Source organism: Eucyclogobius newberryi, unplaced genomic scaffold (genome assembly GCF_026437365.1).
Source record: "Eucyclogobius newberryi isolate DKJ021-1_F unplaced genomic scaffold, fEucNew1.0.hap1 SCAF_7, whole genome shotgun sequence".
Taxonomy (NCBI): domain Eukaryota; kingdom Metazoa; phylum Chordata; class Actinopteri; order Gobiiformes; family Gobiidae; genus Eucyclogobius; species Eucyclogobius newberryi.
Window position 1 is genome coordinate 13251726 of NW_027316389.1, and position 24010 is coordinate 13275735.

General features: G+C 40.6%; 2 protein-coding genes across 2 annotated transcripts in view; both read right to left on the reverse strand.

Moving 5' to 3' along the window:
* Positions 1-1210: 1210 nt before the first annotated feature.
* LOC140348565 (pyrethroid hydrolase Ces2e-like) lies at positions 1211-6421 on the reverse strand. Its single transcript, XM_072434519.1, has 13 exons — positions 6309-6421; positions 4776-4968; positions 4556-4694; positions 4351-4484; positions 3800-3953; positions 3623-3727; positions 3248-3346; positions 3030-3173; positions 2879-2959; positions 2657-2801; positions 1757-1906; positions 1593-1665; positions 1211-1506 (listed from the first exon to the last, which is right to left on the reverse strand). The coding sequence occupies exons 1-13, from the start codon at positions 6388-6390 to the stop codon at positions 1326-1328; spliced, it is 1680 nt and encodes a 559-aa protein (XP_072290620.1). The 5' UTR covers positions 6391-6421; the 3' UTR covers positions 1211-1325.
* A 4998-nt stretch (positions 6422-11419) lies between these two features.
* Positions 11420-24010, reverse strand: part of abtb2b (ankyrin repeat and BTB (POZ) domain containing 2b) — a 61493-nt gene continuing 48902 nt past the window's right edge. Inside the window, exons 4-17 of the mRNA XM_072434766.1 lie at positions 16870-17022; positions 16392-16557; positions 15874-15963; positions 15692-15793; positions 15403-15499; positions 14569-14704; positions 13895-14166; positions 13634-13812; positions 13446-13551; positions 13255-13357; positions 13070-13157; positions 12866-12934; positions 12672-12785; positions 11420-12448 (exon numbers count right to left, since the gene is read on the reverse strand). Coding sequence (XP_072290867.1) covers positions 12221-12448; positions 12672-12785; positions 12866-12934; positions 13070-13157; positions 13255-13357; positions 13446-13551; positions 13634-13812; positions 13895-14166; positions 14569-14704; positions 15403-15499; positions 15692-15793; positions 15874-15963; positions 16392-16557; positions 16870-17022 — 1903 coding nt within the window. The 3' untranslated portion in view covers positions 11420-12220. The remainder of the gene's footprint in view (positions 12449-12671; positions 12786-12865; positions 12935-13069; positions 13158-13254; positions 13358-13445; positions 13552-13633; positions 13813-13894; positions 14167-14568; positions 14705-15402; positions 15500-15691; positions 15794-15873; positions 15964-16391; positions 16558-16869; positions 17023-24010) is intronic.

Below are 24010 nucleotides of genomic sequence, written 5' to 3' on the forward strand. Positions count from 1 at the left end.
GCGCCGTTTTAGACCGCGCCGGGTTAAGGTTAAGGTTAGGGTTAGGGTTAGGGTTAAGGTTAAGGTTAAGGTTAAGGTTAAGGTTAGGGTTAGGGTTAGGGTTAAGGTTAAGATAAGATAAGATAAGATAAGATAATCCTTTATTGTCCCACATGGGGAAATTCCATTGATGCAACGCGTTAGGGTTAAGGTTAGGGTTAAGGTTAGGGTTAGAAGCTATATGGCAGTGCCGCGGTTCCTGAAACTGCTGGGCCATTTGACCGCGCCGCGGCTCTGCAGCCACGGCCTTTTTTTATCGCACTTGAAGGTGCAAACATTAATGAGAAAAAGATTCTTAGAGAAAACCTCTTCTCCTGGGTCTGGACTCCAGTGGAGATGAAAGCAACGAGAGGCTGGAGAGGCTGACGCTTCTGCTGCTACAGATGGCACTTCACTTGCAAGGACCACGCCACAACAATGTAATGTGAAAGAATGTTTATTGATAAAAGTGATGATGGAGCGATGATGGAGCGATGATGGGGCGATGATGGGGCGATGGTGGAGCGATAATGGTGCGATGATAGAGCGATGATGAGGCGATGGTGGAGCGATAATGGTGCGATGATAGAGCGATGATGAGGCGATGATGGAGCGATGATAGAGCGATGATGGAGCGATGATGAGGCAATGATGGAGCGATGATGAGGCGATGATGGAGCGATGATGAGGCGATGATGAGGCGCTGATGGAGCGATGGTGGGGCGATGGTGGAGCAATGATGGAGCGATGATGGGGCGATGATGAGGCGCTGATGGAGCGATGGTGGGGCGATAGTGGAGCGATGATGGAGCGATGATGGGGCGATGATGGGGCGATGATGGGGCGATGGGAGTTGGCTGGGTAGAGACTCAGGATGGGGCCACTGTCTCGGGTAATCAGCCCAGCCGATTCAGAACCCCCCCTCCATAGATGGTGATGTGTTAAGGTGAAGATGATAGAGACATGGGGTGGGAGGGCGGGGTCGAGAGAGCAGAGACAACAAGAGCTGCTGTGGAGGTGTGGTTAAGGAGTGGGACGTGGTTACTCGAGGAGTAGAGGTAGAGGTTGAGGCGTGGTCCTGCTCCCAAACCCAAGTTGACGATTTTGCTAACAGGTCAGGAGGGTTGATGACAGAGTGCATTTATAGAAAGTGAATGGCTGGGAAGTCCTGGACAGGTGACAAAAGTAGAAATGAGGTGACATACAGTCTTCTTTATTGACATTTCACTTCTGCTTCATGACATCAAATGCCCTTTGTAGTTTAAGTTAATTACTTGTAAATTAAATCAAAGGTTCTGTGAGTTCCTTTATAGCTCCGTGTGCTCTTTCTTCTCAAGCTCTTGCAACATCTTTGGTAGAGTCTGAGTCAGGAACACAAAGTGCTCCTTCCTCAGCCCCTGGCGGACCACCTGCTCCGTGTCAATAAACAGGTAGTTCTCTTCTTCTCCATACTGTGGCCAGTGCACCAGGCCGTCCCCGTTTGGAGAGCTAAAAACAGAGTAAGCAAGACAATATAAACAAGTAGCACTTTCATTAGGTGTAGGACAATAGTAAACTTTGGTGATGACACTTACCCAGTGCGAGCAAAGTTTGCCCAGTATTTCATGACACTTAGGGAGAAGTTTATCTCCTCTTTTGTGCATTCTTCTACAGTAAAAAACGGGAATTGTTTTAACATTAATATAGTACCAAAATGGGGGCAATTTAACAAATCAACTGAACCGGCTGTTTCTCTTACCACTTAATTTGACCTGTGTAGTTGTTAAACACAATCCAAATACAGCAAACAAATCATCTCCGTGGTCCGCGCCAACAAAATCTGCCCTAAGTTTCTTCAGCATCCGTGGGCTAAAGTTGTACTCATAAACATACACAGGAGCTCCAGCATCTAAAACAAAAGGACAAAAATGGCTTATCCTGAGCAGATATTTCACATTCCCCAAGTAATAGTACATAAAATCAACATACTTATCTACTTTTCATTTCAGCAATATATGTAATTACCAAATTGTTACAACAAAACATACAGATTTCTAAATTTGATCTGGGGGCGTAAATATTTTCTCTCCTTTTCAAAGAGGTGTTCAAAATACTGGCTAATTTGTAAAAGTCAATCTTAGAGTAATGACCAAGTCTAAGATTTATATCATCCCAATTGAGTGGGGCTGTAGTACCCTTTGTGTATAAGTTCCACAACATGTCCAGAAAGCCCTCTTAGTCTGTGGATACCCTGAATGGGCTTTCAACTAAAACAGGACAAAAGTGAAACAGAACCAAGGAGGATTTGATCATTGGAGAAAATAACCATTACACTAAAGACTGTATCAACACAGAAGGGACTTGGATTTGCGTTAACAATCGGACGTACAACTTCATCTAAAGCCCACACTTGAAGACCGTGTCAGTGAGGTAAACATTTAAAGCAGGGAGAGGGTATGACATGAAAGAGGAGTGAAGGAGCCAAGGAGGCCATTTTTGTTAAGAAATCCATACATTCTTTTCTTTGTGATGCTTCTTTTGTGTTCAAAATATAAAAAAAGAAGAGGAAACAATTGTTGAATCGAAGCGTCTTGACTTCTGTGTCCAGATTACTACATTTGAACCCTTTTCTACAAGACATAGTAAGTGAATGTCAAACCTGTATGGGCCTTTATGGTTTTCAGTGCAGGAATGTTGAAAACAAAGTCCCCGAGAACATCGGTAAAGGTCCTCCGGAGTATTTTGGGATCCTCACTTTTTCCGGTGAACTCATCTATGATCAAGTTTAGTGCTACATCTTTGGGCTTTAAACAAAAACACATGCACTGTCAGAGAAATGTACATTTGAAAACAGTGCAAATAATTCTGCAGTAAATCTCACCTCTCGGGGATAAATGTGGGACAGTCCGGCCTTCACTTCATCCCGAGTCATTCCCTCTGTCCAGTTTTGAGGTGCCATAAACTGTGAGAGCAAAAAATAAATCACATATGTGTTTGGTGTGTCCAAAAAGAAAACTCTCAAACTTACTTACACTAGGGAATAACCATCCACCTTCGTCGCTTGTTATACCGGTCATAAATGGGACCTTTAGAAATTGTTGGTTACGGTACAATTCGTCCACAGGTTTGGTCAAGAAATGTCCATCAACAGTTACTATAAATAACAATTCCGGCTTCTACATCAGAGGCATAAAGATAACTCAGTGACAGAGATAAATGTTCATAGAAAAAACAGGTTTATACAACATACCTCCGAGAGATCCACAATTTTTTGTAGATCAATATTTCTCATGCAGTTACCAATCATTTCTGTACTTTCAAGGCTGCAGCCGGACATGTTTGCTGCCATCTAGGAAACAGTTCAAATGTGTAAGTAGTTGTGCAACAGAACAACTTTTATTTATCCCAAAGGGGAAAAGCAGAAAAAATAGTTATAAAAAATAAAGGTAATTTAATATTGGTATCACATTAAAAATAGATCAAATACAATACAGGCCTCAATGCCTCTACAACTGTTTGGATTCTTCACTTGCTCCTTCATCTGATAAAACTGTCACTTTTTGTATTATGGGACACTCAGTACAAATTAAAAATTGTCTTGATATCAACTTCATAATATACTAACCTGTGCAGTCAGAAGGGGGTCCATTTGCAAAAGATCAGTGATTGCAGCCGTGCCACTCTCAGCAATTCCTTGATGGAACAGTCCATTTGATAAAGGTGAGAGGAACTGTTCAATTAAAGACAAACCATAAGATCATGTAGAAGGTGATGAGAATATGAGCTGATGTGATTATCTTACCAGTAAAGACACACTCATCCCTCCAGCAGACTCCCCATATATGGTGACTAGATCCGGGTTCCCACCAAAATTGTGGATGTGCTGCTGCACCCACTTCAGAGCCTCTATCTGATCCAAAAGGCCAAAGTTTCCAGCCATGTCTTCCTGTCGAGTGCTGAAATTATTATTTTGGGGTGTTTCATCATTTCATTTCATTTTATTTGCTTATACAGATACAATATTCAGACTTTGTTAGAAACCGTTTTGCAGCAGGTTCCTCTTCTGAATTACAGCTTAGAGAAACAACATTCACAACAAGAGCAGACAACCACAAACAATACTCACAACAGTAAAACTGTTCACAGTCAGTGACTATAAGTGTGGCCTTCAGCTAAGAAAAGTGTTTAGGTAATGATCATCAGAGCTGATCATAAAGGTTATGGCGTGACTTAACAGAGATTTTAAAAGTCTGGTGTGATATTCTCCCATTATCTCGGCATGGATCATCCGTTCACTCAAAAGGGGGGAAATAGGCTGACACCATTAGGCTCCAATAGGCTCCAAAGTTTTACCTTAAAAATCCCAGAAGTCCGAGGCGATACTGTATCAACACCACGACAACATCTTCATACACAGCCATTGCAGAACCATCATATGAAGAAGCAGCGCCCATAACAAACCCTCCTCCGTGGATCCAAACCATAACCTGTGAAAGACCAGACCATTGTTCAGTTCACTTTGTACAACCCATGTCTGGTCTAAGCTGCTGGTTCTTACTGGGAGCTTGGCATCAGGAGCTGTGTTGGCAGGAGTGTAAATGTTCAGGTAAAGACAGTCCTCTGAAATGTCTGATACTTCTATTTTCATCCCCACTTTAGAGTACAAATCTGCCAGCAATCCTTTATTCTGAATACACCTGGTTAAAAGGATATTATTGACTTTTTTGTGTATTGTTGTCAACTGGAGTTTGTGTACTTGCTTTTAACAGATGTTTTACATGTGCGGTTGTTGAGTGGCATCCTTCACTCCATCCCATTTTTCTACAGGCTGAGGTGGAGCCAGTCTCAGAGCAGGGCCAACAGGCGGCTTGGCAAACGGGACGCCCAAAAAGGCATGTGCACCGGTCTCTTTGCCCTTCACAGTCACGTAGCCGCCTTTCAAGCTGCCCAGAGTTGTTTTAACAACAGGAGCTGTAAAGACATGTTACATTGACTGTAGTAGATTTGGTGTTTCTGTCAAACCCACTAACCCATTAATATATTAAGCCCCTCCATCAAATAGCCTATATGATACACCTTCATATGATGACCATTTGTAAACAATTTCAGTTCTGATTCAGCAATGCTAAGCTAGCCTATGGAACAAAGACATTCCAGAGACACGCCAGCAGAAGCTAACTTTTCTCTCCCATAAATACGAATCCTGCTTTACAATACAATGCAAGCAAAGTCTACAACAAAACTTGGATCTAGGACGGTCTCTTCAGACCAGCCTCATCGGTGAATCAGTGCAAAGGCCCTTTTTATCTGAGGAACCGAGCTGCCGTCGTCTCTCCCAGCATGACCCCTGAGTGAACCCTGGAGGCGACACGGACACACAGGCTCTCGGACACACACAGGCCCATCTCCTCAGGATCACAGCTCCTTCTGGTCGTATGAAAATCTGGCTGATGAGATCATCTTAGATTCAAAATTAACCCTCACACAAAACTATATTGATCCAGAACAATCATATCCAGTGGCTCCATCATTAACAATTTGGTCAATAAATCTTCATAAACCACATTTGGTAAAGTGTTCATTCATTTCCAGAAAAGGGTTCAATGTCACGGTTACGTTCTCACAAACCTTCGGATTAACGAGCAAATATTTGTTTTAATAAATAAATGAATTTATAAATCGATTTTTGATTTTTTGGTTATTGATACAGGCTGGTGCCCCACATGACTCTCATAAACTCTTATAAACATACCCACACTTATGCAGTGTGTCATGTTTGAAATCTTGATCCAATTCTTTAATCAATGTCATCTTTGACTCTCACCCTCTTTCATGGATAACATTACAGTACTTGTAGTAGTAAGAATCCCCTACACGTTTCTTAACTTTCCTTTAACTAAATTACTGAATAAAACTCTGTCCAGTATTCAAGGGTTTCACAAGCGAGCCAATCCTTTGTAATTTGAAGGTTTTTGTCATTGTCGTCTATGTTTTTAGTGAAGACCTTTCACTTCTTTTCGAAACATATAATATTTTGATATAAATTGCTTGATTGCTAAAGTGACAGAGGGCATAGAGTAGCCTGTAACCTGATGCAGTGGCAAGGGACAACGTAGAAGTCATATAACTGTCCTATCTCTGCACAAGCTCTCTCTCTCTTACTCTCTCTCTCTCTCTCTCTCCCTCTCTGAACCCCTATGCTATTGTGCAACAGTCTTTAGTTGTGCAAACACATGAAATAAAGCATGTACAAATAATAAGAGAATCACATTATTAGATCTTACATAACACAGTTGGATGTATCTACTTACCATGCTGGTCAGTGTTGTCTCCTTGTGCATGTAAAAACAGCCCCAAAATTAAAGTTACAATGAGGTCTGTGTGGAACGTCATGGTGCAAACCCAAAGCCCAAACTAAGAAACCGTTTGACTAAAGTTTCCCCTTTTAAAGCGCAGAGGCTTTAACAGCTATAAAGGAAGGAGTGGTTCATGTCCGTATTATTCTTTAGACCTTTGCCTTTGCCCTACAAGCCTCAGTTGGACCTTGCCTGACCAGCCAGTCCCAACACGTTTTGACAGACTACTTTACAAAACCGTGAGGGTCTGGATCCAACCCAGTCGCTCCAATTTTCAAAGGGAGTGGTTTTAAAGCGCAGAGGCTTTAACAACTACAAAGGAAGGAGTGGTTCATGTCCGCATTATTCTTTAGACCTTTGCCTTTGCCCTACAAGCCTCAGTTGGACCTTGCCTGACCAGCCAGTCCCAACACGTGAGGGTCTGGGATCCAACCCAGTCGCTCCAATTTTCAAAAGAAGTGATTGACAGGCGGATTAATCAATAAGACAAACGCATTGTCAGTTTGTGTCCAAACAAACATGGTGGATTACGAGGAAAGAATAAAAATAACAGACTGAGAAACGTTGCCGACTTCTGCTGAGTCAACAAGCGACGCACTAAACTCTGTAAATCTGAGGTAAATTAAGTTATACATTTTGTTCTGTATGTTCCGAAAATATTTGAGAGATGTCTTCCGCATTTGAGAGACTCCTGACACAAATTAGCGGTGGCGGTTGGACCAGTTAATGCTGGAGAGTTTTTTTGACGCCCCCCAATGGTCTGAATCCAGACCCTTCTGCATTTGAACAGAATGTGGGAGGGACTGGTAAAGTTGGACCACTGTGTGAATGGTTATTGAGATAAATGGCCATGTGTTTGATAAACATTAGCAACTCTAAATTGGCCCTATGGACAGGTGTTGAAAATGAGCATATTCTGCTATAACACTTAAAAAATTGCATCTGGTTCGTCCAATATAAAAGCTATGTCCATATTTAGAAAATAACATATATAATAATCTTCCTGACAAATAGTCAAACATCTTTCCAGATTTAAGCAGTGTGTGCAGGATATGGGTTGGTTGACAAATAAATAAATCTAAATTCACCATTTACATGGAAATTCAAGAAATTCAAATGACAGGGTAGATTTAAACATAGACAAAAGAGCGAGATGTGAAGGACAGTTTTTTTTATGGAACTTGAAGGTGCAAACATTAATGATGCAAAGGTTCTTCTCCTGGGCCTGGACTCTGGTGGAGAATATATTCGCTATATTCATCTATGACCAGTTCAATTCAACATCTTTAGACTTAAAACAAAAGATACTTGCAAAGTAAGTAAAGGACGTTTTGTACCCGGAAGGCAAATCACACATCAGGAGGAAAGAAGAACGACATAAATCTCTTCAGGTCATTTCCTCTGTCCAATTTTGGGGAGCTATAGCCTGTCAGACGTAATCTTTTTAAAAAAGCAGTTACATGACGTTTTAGAACCTGATATGCATCACTCTGAGTCTTAATTTTTCAAATAATTGTAACATAGTACAGGGGTGTGGGCGGGGATAAGTAGGTGAAAACAGTAATTTTCTGAGAGCTTGAGCCTCAGTTGCAGGACAATACAGGATTACTCAAACATGCAATATAATGCAACTTTGAGTAAACTATAGATGAAGAAATACAGTTGTAACAAGGTGAAAAGCTCTTTAATGAGCTGATTTTACTGAGTTGAATTTGCATAATATGTCCCCTGTAAGTATTTTGCCTGACCAGCCTTTCCCAACACGTTTTGGCAAACTACTTATCAAAACTGTGTGTGGGTCTGGGGCTCGACCGCTGCGTTTCCATTTCTAGGGCGGAGTTTAGAGAGCAGAGACAGAACCAATCACATAAACCCAGAAGTGACGCAAAAAACGCGACACGCTTATCCGGATATTACGTAGCCCATGTCAACAAGGCGTGTTCCGCGTTATCCATCCCCGAACGCAGAAAATGTCTCCTGAATCGCGATGACGCCCTTCGTATAACCGCATCTAACGCACGTTCATCATGGCACGTAGAGCGGACTTTCCTGATTGTTCAAACCGAAGCGAGAGCAGAAGTAAACACTCGGTCACGAGCCGGGTCCGCCATCTTGAATGTTTTGGAACGGTGGTGGAAAGCGCTACTTCCGTATCTCAGTGTGATGCGTTAAAACCTCCGACTGGGATTGGATAGGTAAATGGATTACCGACGATTTCATTGGCTCTGACTCCGATTCCAGACCCGTACGCATTCGAACAGAATGTGGGCGGGGCTGGCGGGTCAGGCAATTAAGTATTTGCATTCAAACACAAACCTGTGCTGTGGAAAGGGGGTCAGTGTGCAGGAATGGTAGGAGTTCAGACTCTCAGCAATTGCCCGGTGAAACAGTCCGTTTGACAAAGGTGAGAGGAGCTGTTCAATTAAACATAGACAATGAAACAATGTAGACACAATTACTGAAATGAACAGCTGATGTGATTATCTTACCAGTAAAGACACACTCATCCCTCCAGCAGACTCCCCAAATATGGTGACTAGATCCGGGTTCCCACTTCAGAGCCTCTATCTGATCCAGAAGGCCAAAGTTTCCAGCCATGTCTTCCTGTCCAGTGCTGAAATTATTATTTGGAGGTGTTTGAAGATAAAAGGCTTGGGTTTAGATCTCAGTGCATAATTTCTTTCTTGGTCCAGTGGAGTCTGAACAGAAGAAAAGGAGCTCAGGTCCGAAAGTAAATAAATGAGCCAGTTGTTTGCTGTTCTGATTTAGCTGTGTTGAGGGAGTCAGCCAACACTCATCCAAAGACGTGCTAACATGGCCCTTTACAAGACAAACTGAAATGTGTGCAAAACTTTTGTTAGTTTAGCAGTTCATATTTCAGTCTTCTCTCAAATGTTGTTGAAATTAAAACGTCATTGAACTTGGTCGGAGGTTTAAAAAAAAATCTCTTCCTGGACAAAGTCGAGTAATGTCTCCTTGATAAAACTAACCCCACTCATATCACCTTTTATCATGGATTATGGTTATAAATTTGCTAAAGTAAGATAACACGTAAATAAGTGCTTGAAATATGTAGCATTTATTGCCAATGGAACAAGCGTTAAAAATATTGTTTTAGTTAAAATGAGAACAAGACAAGCATTTTCTAACTTGAAATTAGAAAAAAATGCTAATGCACTTGTTCTATAGTCAAAATATACTAAAATTAATATAGATATTACTTACATCAATTAAATCAACACATTTTAACTTATCATCTTACATTGAATTGTACATTTTAGTACCTATTAGTTTGTACTTCTTGTAAGTGACCTGAAGGGGGCGACTCTTATGTGGTCACTTGAGACCTTTATCCTGCACAGGTGAGGACGATGGGGAGGGAGGGAGGGAGGTGAGGTCTGGGTCTGTTATTGGGTCTATTTGTTATTTTAAAGACACGTCATCCTGTAGTGTATCACAGAAGAGGATTGATTGGTAGAACTGGACTATTCAGTGTTCAAATTATTATTACTGCTCTAACCACCCAAACCACCCAAAGTGCTGGGCTATTCAAGACAATTATTGTATTATGCCTGCTGGAGGAAAATGTAAAAAAGAAAGAAAGAAAAGCAAGGAACGAAACGGGCCCTTTGAATTTAACATTACATTTAAGCTATGTTTAAAAAAAATGGTACAGAATAATTTCCTCCTCATGATTAAAATGTAATTTAATAGGTGTAGTAGTCTATCAAGGTGTGTTTAGCCTACAGGCATTTCATAGTCCAATATCTGAAAAGGAAAACTGAAAGTGTTACAAAGGATAAACGCACAATTTTAAGCAACTCACAACGTTTTTAAGATTAGGCCCTACCTTGGCGTACACACAAAATCAAAAGGGATTCCCACATTGTCACTGCCATAAGTTTAGCATGGCTACATACTACTACACACACGCTTTATTTTTGACTGCACTTAATGTCTCTTTATTTCTAAAGTTTATTCAAAAAAATGATTTATGGACTTGCAATAATGCTAAAACGTCCAGGAAAAATGTTTAATGTATCTAGCAGCTTGAGAGTACCCTTTTATCAGATGTCAGACAAAATGGAATAATTAAAAAAAGAAAAAAAGAGAGAAAAGGTCTGCCGCCCACATGAACCAACCTCCTCTCATGATTTTAAATATTAGATATGGTTTGTTATGGGAGCCTCGTCCCTAAATTCCTGGTCCTGTCTCATGGTGTTATCCAGCTGCTTGCAGCAAAGTAGTGATTTGAGCTGAATGAAGTCATGGTGGCAAATAAATGGGGCTTTCTATTCAGAGATTCTGGAATAGACAGAAACTTGGGCAAAAAGTTCACTTTTATAGTTTCAATCTTTGACTTAAACTTGGGAGAAAGCTACATTATTCAAGGTCTTTTCAACAGTTACTTTAACTAGGTATTGAATCTTCATAAATGATTTAAAATGTGTTAAACAATGTGTTAAATATTTTAGATAAATACAGCCAGCTCTCTCACAACACTGTGGCCGTCTGCACATTGAGCCTGGCACGTGTGCTGCTGCCTTTAACACTCCACCACCGGGAAGCACTCATAAAGCCTGTCCGATCATTGTGAATTCAATCAGGGAATGTTTGTTCCATTCAGCTAGACATGATTGAGGTGTATATATGATACTCCCCATTCAAGATTGAGATTGGTCCGTATGATGCAAATTCAGGTCAATTTTCCGTTCTTCTGATATTAATGATATAATGCAAAATGAAGCCTAACCGTCAGAGTTTGTCCACCAAACACCACTTTTATTATAACAAATCAAAGAAAAAGGCATGGCTTTCAAGAAATGTCATTCTTTTCCTTTTTTTAGGCAACTGACTATGCCCATGAGCCCACTGGTTGAAAACATTGTCATCAAAAGTTAAAACACCAGTTGGTGAAAATAAAATAAAAAAGGTAAACTTACTGTGGTGGAAACAGGCACTTTTTTTGAACACGGCAAGAAAATATATTTTTTTTTCTCAGAATGACTATTGCTACCCCATTATCAAAATTAATTGAAGGAAATACAAAAAATAGGCCTACAGTGTATAAATAAGCAACATCAAGGTGTGTTTATTACAGGCTTGAATCGCATACTGGCAGTTAGTCCAATCAATAAAGCAAGGTGAGCAACTGTTATATTGTAGAACACATTGGATACAATCTCTGAAAGCTTTACAAAGGAAAACCTGGTAACAACACAAAAGCAACACTTTTGCAATAATTTTAAGATAATATCAATTATCTAGGCGTAAAGACAAAATAAAAAGGGATTTCCCCGTTAAATATTCTCACATTTCCTCTCTTTAAATATAAAATGTCCTTATCATTATTTAGTAAATGTATTGTTCTGACTGTAATACGTATTCAAATAGTAACAAACAGACATACATAAATAAATGTCAGTCCAGTATCCTCCCAGTCAGCTTCTTTGGATACATTAAATCACAGCCAAAAGTCCAGCATGGCTACATAGCTTTATTACATTTGTTGACAGCTCTTCATGGCTCCAGTCAGGACCACAGACCCCCGTGCCCCGAGCCAAGACCACAAGGGAGGGACTGGCTGGTCAGGCAAACAGACCCCTGCGTCCACCCCAGTCCTTCAGCGCAGGTATGCACTTGTCCAATTGAGGGCAGAAGCACATTACAGTTCCTCGCAGTTCCTTTTCTTCAGTTCAAACCTGGGTCATACAGCTTCCTGAGCCTTGACAATATCAGTCAGTACAACTTCTCCTGTCCTCCTTAACCTTCGTAAATGTGTCCTTTTTCAATACAACAGTCTGTGGTCTTTGTGCAGTAGAAACCGTTCCGCTTCAGAGAGACAACATCACATTTGAAACGATCCCTCACACTCTGGAGGTGACATAAAGTAGGTGAAGTCGCTGAGCTAAGGTGCTCTCCATTTCTTCCAGGGGACTGTCTGCTCTGTGGTTGTGGGCCTGAGAGGAGGAAGAGCTGTTCCCCTGTCGAGGTCCCAGTAACAGACTCCGGAAGCCCTCTCTCTCCAACAAGGAAGGCATCTGTTGTAAGAAGTAGCCTTCGCAGAATGAGCTCAACTCAGACAAACCGTGGGCCTGGAAAGAGGTGGAGAACTAAGGTAAATAGGAATAGAAAATAGGTAAATGTAGCAGTATAACATTGGTATGTAAAGACTGGCTGGCAATCTTTCTGTTAAAACATATCCAAAGATTTAAGCACGCATCAACTTCTAGATCAAGGTACATTTTAGAATATGTAAAAGAGAACACTATAGGGCTCATCAGAAGAGTCTCAGTAAAACTTCCATTTCCAACTTACTTTGGCAGTTTTGTAAATGTTGACTGCATTGTCCTGATGGATGTGTTTGGAGCAGATGACTTCACAATGTCTTTGCAGAGTCCCCAATTTAAACAGACAAGCAGCTGACAGCAACTATGCACGAGAAAAACAATGTTTGCAAAATAGTGTTGGATGTAGATATTTTTAAAACAAAATATTCTGTTATTCATTACCTCCAATAAGTCAGGGACATTGGTTTTGAGAGATTCTGTTCCTCCACAGTACAAGTATGACATCATCATCTGTGAAAAGGTCAAAGTTCATTAGAAACATTTCTTTTCAAGCAGCTGGACAGAATTATGAACAGTCTGTATTCTTCAACATCCCTCCATCCGGATGGACTCAAAGGAGATGTGTTTTTGGAAATAAACTTTTACCTGGAAAGTGTTGTACTTGACATCACTGATATTTATTTCCTTATTCGGACTTCCATCTGAGCTCATTGATGCCAACAGAGACCGGAATCTGAATGAAAATACATGATGGTTTTGCAAGGTCATAAAGAAAATATGGTAGTAGTAAAGTAGTTTGTACTTCAATAAACTAATAGCAGAATGTATACCTTTCAGAAGCTGTGATTAGAAGAACTTTGTGACCATAAAATGGTTTTCCATCAACAATAAATGTCACATCAGACATGTCTGGGTTATTCAGGAAAAGTGGGTCTGTTTGGGAATAAACATTTTGTCATTATTAGTAATAGTATTCAGTTTTTAGGATCGGTGGTGTGAATGGGAACAGTTTATGTTTTACCTAGTTGTGCTGAAAGTGTTGCTTTCATTCCTGAGATGGACGGGAGAGGAGCAGGGCCATAGCAGTGACTGAAGATAGAAGCCAACTGGTGGATAATGGCATCATTCTGCAAAAAGTAGATTTAATCAAATACTAGTCTAGTACAAATACTAGTCTGGACAATGACAAAGGTGTTGGATGGAACTTACCTTGGTGGTCCTTAAAATGTTGAACATTAGAGGCAGGCCTTTAGTGACCAGCTCCTCACAGTAGTCCTCTTCTTTGATTGTGGTAAACTCTCTGAGAAGGGACAAAGTGACCCCTGCACGTGACTGCTGCTGGGCACAGCGCAGGGACTCCAGCCATACATGTAGTTTCCATGGGACCCCTATAAAAGGTATTTATTTAGAAACAACAACAAAATAATAATGTTTTATAGCGAACAACTCAAGAGTTATGAGTCCTCGTACCCATAGCACGCAGCTCCATGGTGACGTCCAGGTATCCGTGCTCAGCGCTGTAGTAGCTGGCCTCTTGCAAAGCCTTCATTCGAGCCTTACAGAGCTTGGGGATGCCGACCTCAGGCAGCGGGCCGGGCCCAGAGGAGGGGGTCTGCAGGGGGGACAGGGGGAGAAAGGGACACATCCCGACCTCCTCCACGCCCTCGGCCAAGATCTCCTCCAGGGACAGGACATCCTCTTTGATCTGCTGAGGCTGAGTTAGGAGCTTCCTCAGCACATTCCTGAAAATGAAACAATGGAAGAAAAGAAGAGAACCAAAATGAATATATGAAATATATGTTTGATATAATTTATAGGATTTTCTTTTGTGATTGCGCAGTCTGTCAGCTACAGAGGAATGTGCAGTGTTGAGTCGATGTTGTCTTCACACGTTGGACAGTAAACAGGTGGAGCGGTTACAGCTAGCAGTTGGTGCCCTCTGACAGATGGGCCCGATTTAGAAGGCCATTCTGGGCAAATTCCTCTTTTCAGCACATGATTAAAGAGATGTGTTCCTCCTCAAAAGTCACTGGGGAGGTGTCTGACATTTTGCCTATATGTGATGTTTTAGCTCCACTGCAGTAATGAAACGTGTCAGAGCTGTCTATTATCACTCATCAGAGTGTTGTTATGTAGACACACACCTGTGTCCATGCGCCGCGGCGTGACTGAAGCAGTTCATCTCTTCATACAGAGATGATGTAAGGGCGTTTCCATCGTGAGTCTTTGACAAGGGATCGGCGCCTCGGGCAAGAAGTAAGCTCACCATCTCATAGTTGCCTGGAAACAAAATAAATGTAAGAAATGTTAAAGTTATGTTTTTTTCACTCTCCTAAAAATAATACTCTGCATTCCCAAATAGTAGGTCAAGAAGGTCAAACTGTGATGCACCTAAACCAGTCTTTTTAAACTATATGTATAAACCATGAATTAAAGGAAACACCCAAGACATCACAAGTTACCCGCACAACATGGAAACAGAAAATTAAAACATACATCCATACATTCTCCATGCAGATAGACGAGTCAAACATAAGATCAAGAGTTGATCAAGTTTTATGCCAAAATGTGGAATATTATAGCTAAAGGAACAGGCTCCAAACAGGACGAGGCTCCAAATAAGAGTCAGGTTTGAGGAGACGCAAGCCCAGCAAGCAGTTAGGTCACAATTTAATTATTATTATTTTTTTTTTAAGTGCAATAAAACAATTTAAAAACAATAAAATAAAAAAACATGTTTTGTTTTAACCTATTTTTGGCTAGAAAGTTAAGTGCCGTGCCTTTGAAATACACGTGATCTCCACTGTGAGATCAATACAGTTATAACTATCCATTATCTACTATGTATTTCCTGTTTGAAATATTTGGTCTATAGAATTGGGTCCCAAGGTGAGCTCGCTAAACTCATGAAGGTCAAACCGTGAACATTAACACGTGGGAGTGATTGTTTGCCAACTGTCAATTGTGTTAGCGCCCACCTGCTGCTGAAGCCAGTTGTAAAGGAGTGTCTGCCATGTTCTCTTGTCCATTTCGCACTGCTGCCCCTTCCACGTTGGCCCCGGCGTCTAACAAAAGCTGAGGAGAAAAACCACATCTGTTAGGCCGAGTGGTGCTGTAACTCATTTATGGCCTGACCCCCTGAACCCACATGCGTCACGTCACTCTTCAACATCACGTTTGCCTGTAGTGCAGGATTAGTGACGACAACTCTCTCCCGTGTGCATGCATACAGCTGTCAGACAAAAAGAGTGTGTTTTGGATTCCCACCTGGACTACGGAGATGTGGCCGTGCAGCACCGCGAAAGTGAGTGCCGCCCAATGCCGACTGTCCGGGTGCACGGAGGGGTGCTTGGGTGAACACGGAGGGACCTGTCGAAAGGAGAAGGTTGAGTCGGATATGCAGGAGATCCATGTTGGTTACAGTGAATGTCAGAAGCGAGTTGACTTACAGGGACGTCAGGGTTAGCGCCGGCATCAAGCAACATCTGCACCAGAGCTTCGTCTCCGGCGGCACAGGCGTACATCAGAGGAGTCATTCCCTGTGCGAGAAAACAAAACGGAAATGTGAGATTCACGATAGAAAAGCTGCATTTGTTCATATTGTATAAAAAAATAACATTTGTACCGGGTAGAGTTGTCAAAAAAATTCAAAACAGATACTATTTGATCCCGGAACTATAATCTAAACTTAATACTCATTGGAACAAATATCGATACTGCAAAAATTACATAAATAGGGCCAATTTTAAGCTCTTCTGAATAGTTTTGGTGCTGTCTTGATCTATATCAGAATTTCTATGGGACTACATGGTAATATTAAAGAAACAATCAGAATTTTGCGCTGTAAATAACATTCTATTGTTTTAAAAAATGTGGTATTGGAGAGTTGAATCTGTCCAGAGTATCAAGTCTTTATCGCGGTATTAAAATTTAGTTTGAAATGTTAGTATCGTGAAAACACACGTACCTGGTCATCCATGCTGTTAACTCCATCCGGCCCGAGCAGCTCGATAGCCTGACCAATCAGATCAGTCCGCCCACAGTTGATCATCCGGAAACCCAGGTCCAGATGGAACTTATCTGTGGCTGCTTTTGAGTCCAACCGCTTGAACGAGCTGAAACAGCACTCGGGTCTGAGGGAGACGGGAGAGAGAAGGAAAATAAATACTCACGGTTCATTCAGACAAGAATATACACGTTTGATTGTTTTTCTCAGAGGCTATTCATTATTATGCATCTCTATGAAAAGGTGCATTCGGGTTGTCTGTCAGGTTTTGTTGGGAATCCATTTCAATCTTGTGTGAACGCACTGTGCTCTGTTTTGTCCTGGCTGATGAAAGACCGGCGCACTGAACTGGACAGCAGCGGTCAGTCATAGTGAAAAATGTGCTCGGAGGCGCGTCGTTACAGCGCGGAACACGTGGAAGAGGTTGTGTTGTATTTACTTCAGTTGTCTCGGCTCGCAGTCCAGTCCGGGCAGCAGCAGTCTGGCGGTCTGCCTCACGTCATCACTGTCCACCAGCAGGCTTTTCCGGTGCTCCGCGTGAACGATGGCCACCCGGATCCACTCCATCAGCGGGGGCAGCAAGAGGAACGGCCTGCGAGGAGCAACCATTTATTATTAGCCGAGTGCACGAAGCGAGTCTGAAAAAGTTCATCTGTGAGTGCATTTTTTCAAGTCTCATTATTAGTTAGTGCAATGTAAAGAAGCACTATGTAACTTTTGTGGTAGATTGGCTGCCTCCAGATTGTCTTCATAGAGATTTTATTGCCAGGGATGTTCCACAGTATCTCTCACATCGATTGAATTATTAATAAATACCATAATTTATTGGAAAACCATGATTTTTTTAAATGATCAGTAGGGTCGCATCTCCATAGAGCTGACTTATAAGTTGGTCTAGTGGTTGTCTCACTGGAAACAGATAGGTTTTTAATGCAATAATCTGGACATGGAGAGTCAGACAAGATGGACAATCTCCCCTTTCAAACATTGAATATGCAAAACTGCCTCTTAAAATGTTAAATCAACAACTGTATAATTGTTTAATTTAATCATAATATACTGTATACACATTTTAGATACACCTACAACTTCTTCTTGAATAGAATTACTTTTACAATTTCCCCCCGTTTTTTTCTACATGAAACAACAAGAACAAACTTAAAACAAACAAACAAACAAACATAAACAAAAACATTATAAAAACAGACCAGTAAGCGCTCTAGATGAATAAAGAATTTAATGAGAAAGTAAGGCAGTATCATCTAAAGCAGTGAGGGGTTAAAGCACACCATGTTAAAAAAGAAGATTAAGCCCTACTTTTTATCTATTGGTCAAAAGGGGCTCCTCGCGTACCTCGTAAAGTGGCTGTTGTGGACAAAGACACTTTCATGGTCAGGTGTAAACATGGGCTGGTCCTTCTATGACTTCACAAGATTCCCTATCACTCTGACGATCCATTGTAACTGCGGTGTCACCCTTTCATCCTCTGATTCACTAAAAGAAACTCACTATACGACTTGTGTACACCTGGACGGTCCTTTTCCAGCCTTTACACAGAGTTAGTCACACGCAGGCTCTGTACAGCTCACCTCTGCTTATCTCACGTACTTGCTGCTTTTACGCACGTCAGACCATTCACTTCAGTGTCATCCACAAACACCTTACATGTACATGGAGGGGGGATTTACGAGACGGGTGGAAAAGCTCGTTTGGAATGTTTATTGACCTTTATTTAACCAGGAACACACTGTTATAGGTTTGACAACTGAAATAAAAGGACTATTTCAATGGTGGATGATGTGCAACTGTGGCAGATTAGGGATAATACATTTAAAGTGTGCATGACAGGGTTTTAAGATGTTCTAATTTTGACTTTATTTGGTGTATTCATACTTGTTGTACAGATATATTATAGTTTTACACCAATCGAGCAGGTATTTGTGGAGAAAACGTTGGAAAAATCTGTAGAAAATGACAGGAAGTGACAATGCACTAGGGACACTCATTCCAGTCAAAGTTTATGCAGAATTTACTCAAAGAAACAACCTTTTTGACTCTCTAAACATTAACAAAATAAAGTCGCTCTCATATATTTGTATTTGTCAAATAAAAAAAAAATGCTGTGTAATTTCCTGGTGTGATGTCATCAATTACAAACAGGAAGTGAAATTATAAACCTAAACATGTGCTATTCTGAATTTTGAATGATTTTCTGCAAAATTCAAAATACATTTATCTTAACTGGATTTTAGTTCAATGAGTCATCCAAACTGTCATAGGCATTTTAAACAGCAGCCTATTTTTACATTAGAAAAAAGTTATTATTTTGGGATTTAAAAAAAAAAAGACTATTATTTTCTCCCTCGGATTGGAGTGATGTTTTTCCTCAAGTTGTAGTGAAGAAAACATGCTGTGCTCACTTTTGTTGTTTAATCTGAAATTTAGCCCATTTTTGTCCTGATGTGGATTTGGTTTCGACCTGTTCTAGTCCTTGTTTAGTCCTGATCTAGACCAGGTTGAGTTTTGAGTTTTCGTCCCAGTTCAGTCCCAATTTTGATGTGGTGAATCAATCAATTTCCCCATGTGTGGACAAATAAAGGCATATCTTATCTTATCTTATGCAATTATGACCGCACTTTTTACTTAATGGTAAAAGAAATAAATCACAGTACTGCAAAAACTTCAAATTTAACACCTGGAGTTTTAGACCCAAAAGATTTTGTCCTATATGTGGAAACAAAAAACAGTTTAAAAGGATTAAGTGAATTTACAGAAATCCTTTAGTCTTTTAAGTGATGTGTTTTGTCTGCGCCGCCGTTCTCCTTTTCTCTCCGACTTCTTATTCTTCTTCTGTAGCGCCTCTTCTTTCTAATCCCTGCTCTGATATGACGGCCCAGCAGCGTCCAGCCGGCGTGTGCCTATCTTTGACCATATGTGCATAGAACGGTGCCGTGAACAATGGCGCGTTCCTGCTGTTTGCCTTTGATTGGGAGTGAGCTGTGTTAAATATACTTCGAACACTAAGCGGCCATTCTCCGGCTGGGATGTAATTTTTTAAGCCGCGGTCCACCTTTTGTTCTGGAATATGTGATTGCTTTAATGTTCCTCGTGCATGAGAATAAAGGTGAAAGCAAAGGCATTACATGTGTCCTGCTGTGCTGTGTATTCACCTAACGGGGCTTCAAGTGCCCTGCTGTGCCTACGGGCAGGAAAATAAGAAGCATTTTAACGCAAAAATGTGCCAAGAAATGCTACATTCTGTTTTCAAATAAAAGAGAGACATTTTTACATGGTGAAAATGTCTCTCTTTTATTTGATAAATAAAGGAAAATGTATTACTCAGATATCAAACTCAATGGAATCTGGGGAAACTCAAATGTGGGCCGCATGGTTGTTTGTCCAAACTGCGGCCCGGGGGCTAAATGCGGCCCTCAGACCAATATTTGTTGGCCCACCAGCTTCCTGCTAAGTTGGTCCAAACAACAAAAAGTAGCTGTAAAATTGGACAAATTCAAGCATTGTGATGTTATACAAACTTAATATTAATGTTCAAAGTGTTATTAAAGGTGTAAAGGCATCGAAACAATGTCAAATGCCAAATTTAAATGATTCACTTCAAATTCGACATTGCCGGGTTGTTTGTGGCCCTCTGCTCCGTATAAGATTCAAAATGTGGCCCTCGGTGAAAAAAGTTTGGAGTCCCCCGTTTTAATGCAAACATGTTGATTAGGTAAATTCTATGTAATCCCACTTTTGTCCAGTGTGACAAGCATTCCATGGAAAATAACTGCTACTTCTCTGCTTCTTTTATCTGTTGCTCTTTATCAGCTGGGAGGGTTGTTCTGTCAAAAGTGACGCTTACAGCAGAGAGGGGGCTAATTAAGGCGGAGGAATAGACGCTTAAGTGGGACTGATAAGTGCATTTGAGGGGGGAAACCTCCTAAACGGCTGGAGACAGGTGAACTGGATGTAAACAGTGGGGACTAGTGTGTGTTTGTGTGTGTAAGTGTGTGTGGGGGGTCGTGTTGTGACAGTCGAGGAGTCGTGTTGTGACAGGAAAGACATGCTCGAAGGAGGAGTATTTGGGGTTAGGTTAATGTGGCCTCAAATGGCACTTTTTAGCACAAACATAGCTTCATGGAGTTTAGAGTAGTGTAATACTAATTCATTAATTCAAGACTTGTATATAAGTGCATATTTAAGACATTAAAATCAAAGATGTATTGATTTTGTTTAACGTGAACTGGAATAGCTTGATTAATCATATGTTCACCACAAATCTGCTATTCGAAAGTTTAGTTGGTCTGCTTTTGTTAATATTAAAACAAAGAATGGGGGCTAATCCAACACTTATTGGTGGAATAGTACAATGTAAATATAATAGATTATTGGAAAAATACATTCTAATTCTGAGTGGGATTTTCCTTGTTAAATAATGTTTAATAGATATATAAATGATTAGTGAATTAAATGCTGATATCGTTTTGACAAAGACATTTATGGGATGATATAACTGTGTATTTATTGATCTAATGATAAATCTAGAGCAACATGTTTTTTAAAAAAATGAATGAAATAAAGAAAACCAATGTTGTTTTAGGATGTGAAGCTTCCATTGGGACTTTGTTGTTGCTTTTAGGTAATGAAACACTGAGGAGCAGATTTTTTCCCAGCACGCACTGCAACTGTGTACAGCCCTTCAGCAGTGACCCATAACCACTGACACATGAAGCATATCTGGTCCGCCGTCCTCTCTGTTCTGGCCTCTTTCCCACAATTCATCCTCCCACTAAATCCTTGTACGCAAAGAGCCGACCCCAAAAACCCCACGCCCCTGACCCCTGCGCCCGGGTTATGGCCCACAGCTTGAAACCCAAACTTCATCTCTGCGCCTTCAGTCCGCTCGACATCAAAGCCTGGACGCCCGTTAGCGCTGTAATTGGATAGGTTGTCTGGCTATAGCACACTGACCAACCAGCTGAGCTACACTGTGGGCGCACATACACGATTGTACATGCAAGCTGTGATTTACTTTACCTCTTGCTTGCAACACCTGGACGATCATAAAATATGTGCGAGGCGGGCCAGGTGTGCGCGCACTTTAACCTGTCTGACATTACAAACACAAGCTCTTCTCGCCAGGGGCCCACATCACAGCGTTCTGCAGCCTCATCAGTCTTTCTTCTACTCGCTATATCACAAAGACAAGTAGTGCTGCTTTGGAATACGCTTCAATGTGGTCTTAAGACGGGGGGCATAATGAGCTGGTACAGGTCAGGGTTTAACTGCGGATGTGGAGTCAGATTTCTGGCATAAAGGGGGGAAATTTGTATCTGATGAACTTTTGGTTAAGGTTACCGTTACCAGTGCTCTCGTTTCACGATAACACAACTATACATTAGCACTGGGGGGTTTCTGATGAGGTGGTCTGCTGAAAAGACAGAAATTGTCTTTTTTTTTGTAATTTTCACAGTATTTAATTTTGATTGTTGTAATGGTTGTCTGAAAAACTAGTAATTTAAGCAGTTGTAATAACATTTACCCATTTAACACATGTAGTATTGGGAGAAACTATAGAATTTGAAATGTTGTTATTTTTTTTTGTCATGTCTGAAACAGGCTTATACAATACATTCAAATGTATTTACTTTCGTTTGAGCAATTTTTATTAAGAAGTATTTTTGTTCCCATTTGAAGTGGAATCTAATTTACTAAAAAAGTTAAAAAGCATTTTTGAACAGATATTAAAGCATGTATTTAAACGTATTCGTTGAGGTTTAATCATCAGACAAATGTAAAATGTCTGTAAAAGCACAGAAATATCACCTTATACCCAAAGTACAACATAAACTTTTACTACTATAAACAATCCGCATCTTCCACACAAACTTCACGATATTCTATTTTTTTTTGTTTTTTACCCACCTCTAATCATCACATGCTACATTTATTCTAATCCTGCATTACGATCATCACTAACTAATCGCTGACTCCGAACAGGGTCATAAAAAGAGGGCGTCACCCAAATGAATTTAAACATCCCGAAAATGTTTGAAGATCTGGCCCACACAGTTTTTGGTGGTTTGGGGTTTTCCACCATAGATTTTATACAGCTTTTAGTAGAAAGCGAGAAAGAGTGTGTGCGTGCGTGCGTGTGTGTGTGTGTGTGCGTGCGTGCGTGTGTGTGTGTGTGCCAAGATGCAGAGGCTCTACCGGAGAGAAAAGCCTTCATCATTACCAGTGCCCACAAACTGTAATCACTACCAGGTTTTTCACTGTTCTAGTCCGCTACCTGCCCTGCAATAACAGTAGAAAGTAGATACTGAATAGCAGCTGGTTCTATAAAAGAATATATGTTGCAGATGTTGACAGACGGCAAAGCATTTCATCCTGGGAATAAAAGTCGTCTGATTTACAGTGGGCATAAAACACAAGACAAACAGAAAGCATGGGGAGGAATATGAAAGGCTTTTCTAATCGAGACACCCACTTTATGAAGTCTATCCTATGATCCAGGGTTTGTAAAGGATTTGTTCCCAGGAAAAGCTCATGCTAGTATGTCATAATTTCCTTTGTTTACCGTGTTCTTTCGGGACTTGAAAAAGTATTTATCTCTAAAATTTAACACCTCGGTTCAGCTTTTAAGCACTACGTAGCTTATGCTTTTAAAGGTATTTGTTCCCAGGCAGCTTTTGGGGTTTAAAGACGTTCTCAACCCTAAATATAAAACCCTAACATCCTTGCTTCTGTGTATTTATAATAGTTAATAACATCGCATTTTGTTGTTGATCAAACGGATGGTAAAGCCTGTTTTATTCACTGTAAAATAATCTAGTATTCCAGGTTATTCCAGCAAACCTTATAACATGCCCTTTGTCTGTGAAGCTGTTTCTCCCTGCATATAAAAGCCAGCTGGCCCAAAAAGGAGGAAAAGGCAGATACTATGTCAAAACCTACGATCTACCTTCCGCCAATTGACAATTATCTTCCAAAAACCCTGATCCTATCCTTGCAATCACTAACACATGCCTCAGTCACTGCCACGCATAGACGTTCCCGAGTGTTGCCTTGAGACGGGCCTCTACATCAATTGAAAAGTGTAATTAACCTTTGAACATATGCAAGCACTTTCCATTGACATTTTAACATGAAGTTCGTCAAAAGGCACGACTGAATGCTTTATTTTGCAGACCCAAACACAGATGTGCAGGGAGTCTGTGAGTGCTTTTCTCAAATATAGCAGGGTAAACTTTATTGGTAACCTTTTCTGTTGGGCCTGTTTAAGGGTTAAAGCATATATTAGATTACTATTTCACAGCTGGGAGGAAGAAGAAAATAATTAAAGTAATTTAGTGCTTAAGTCAACAGAGTACTTTGAAGAAGAGTTATCAGTATTCACACCAGGAAGTTTCAAATTACTGTTTGTCTGAGAAAAAAACACCTGAGAAGTGTGACTGGTAATGTTATTTAAGAGAGGAACAGTCTGATTTAAGTGCCTTGGACTAAAAAAATGGTCTAGTATGGTAAAGGCCTTGTGAAGATTTAAAGCCATTCTAATATGTTGTTTTTATAATTGTTAA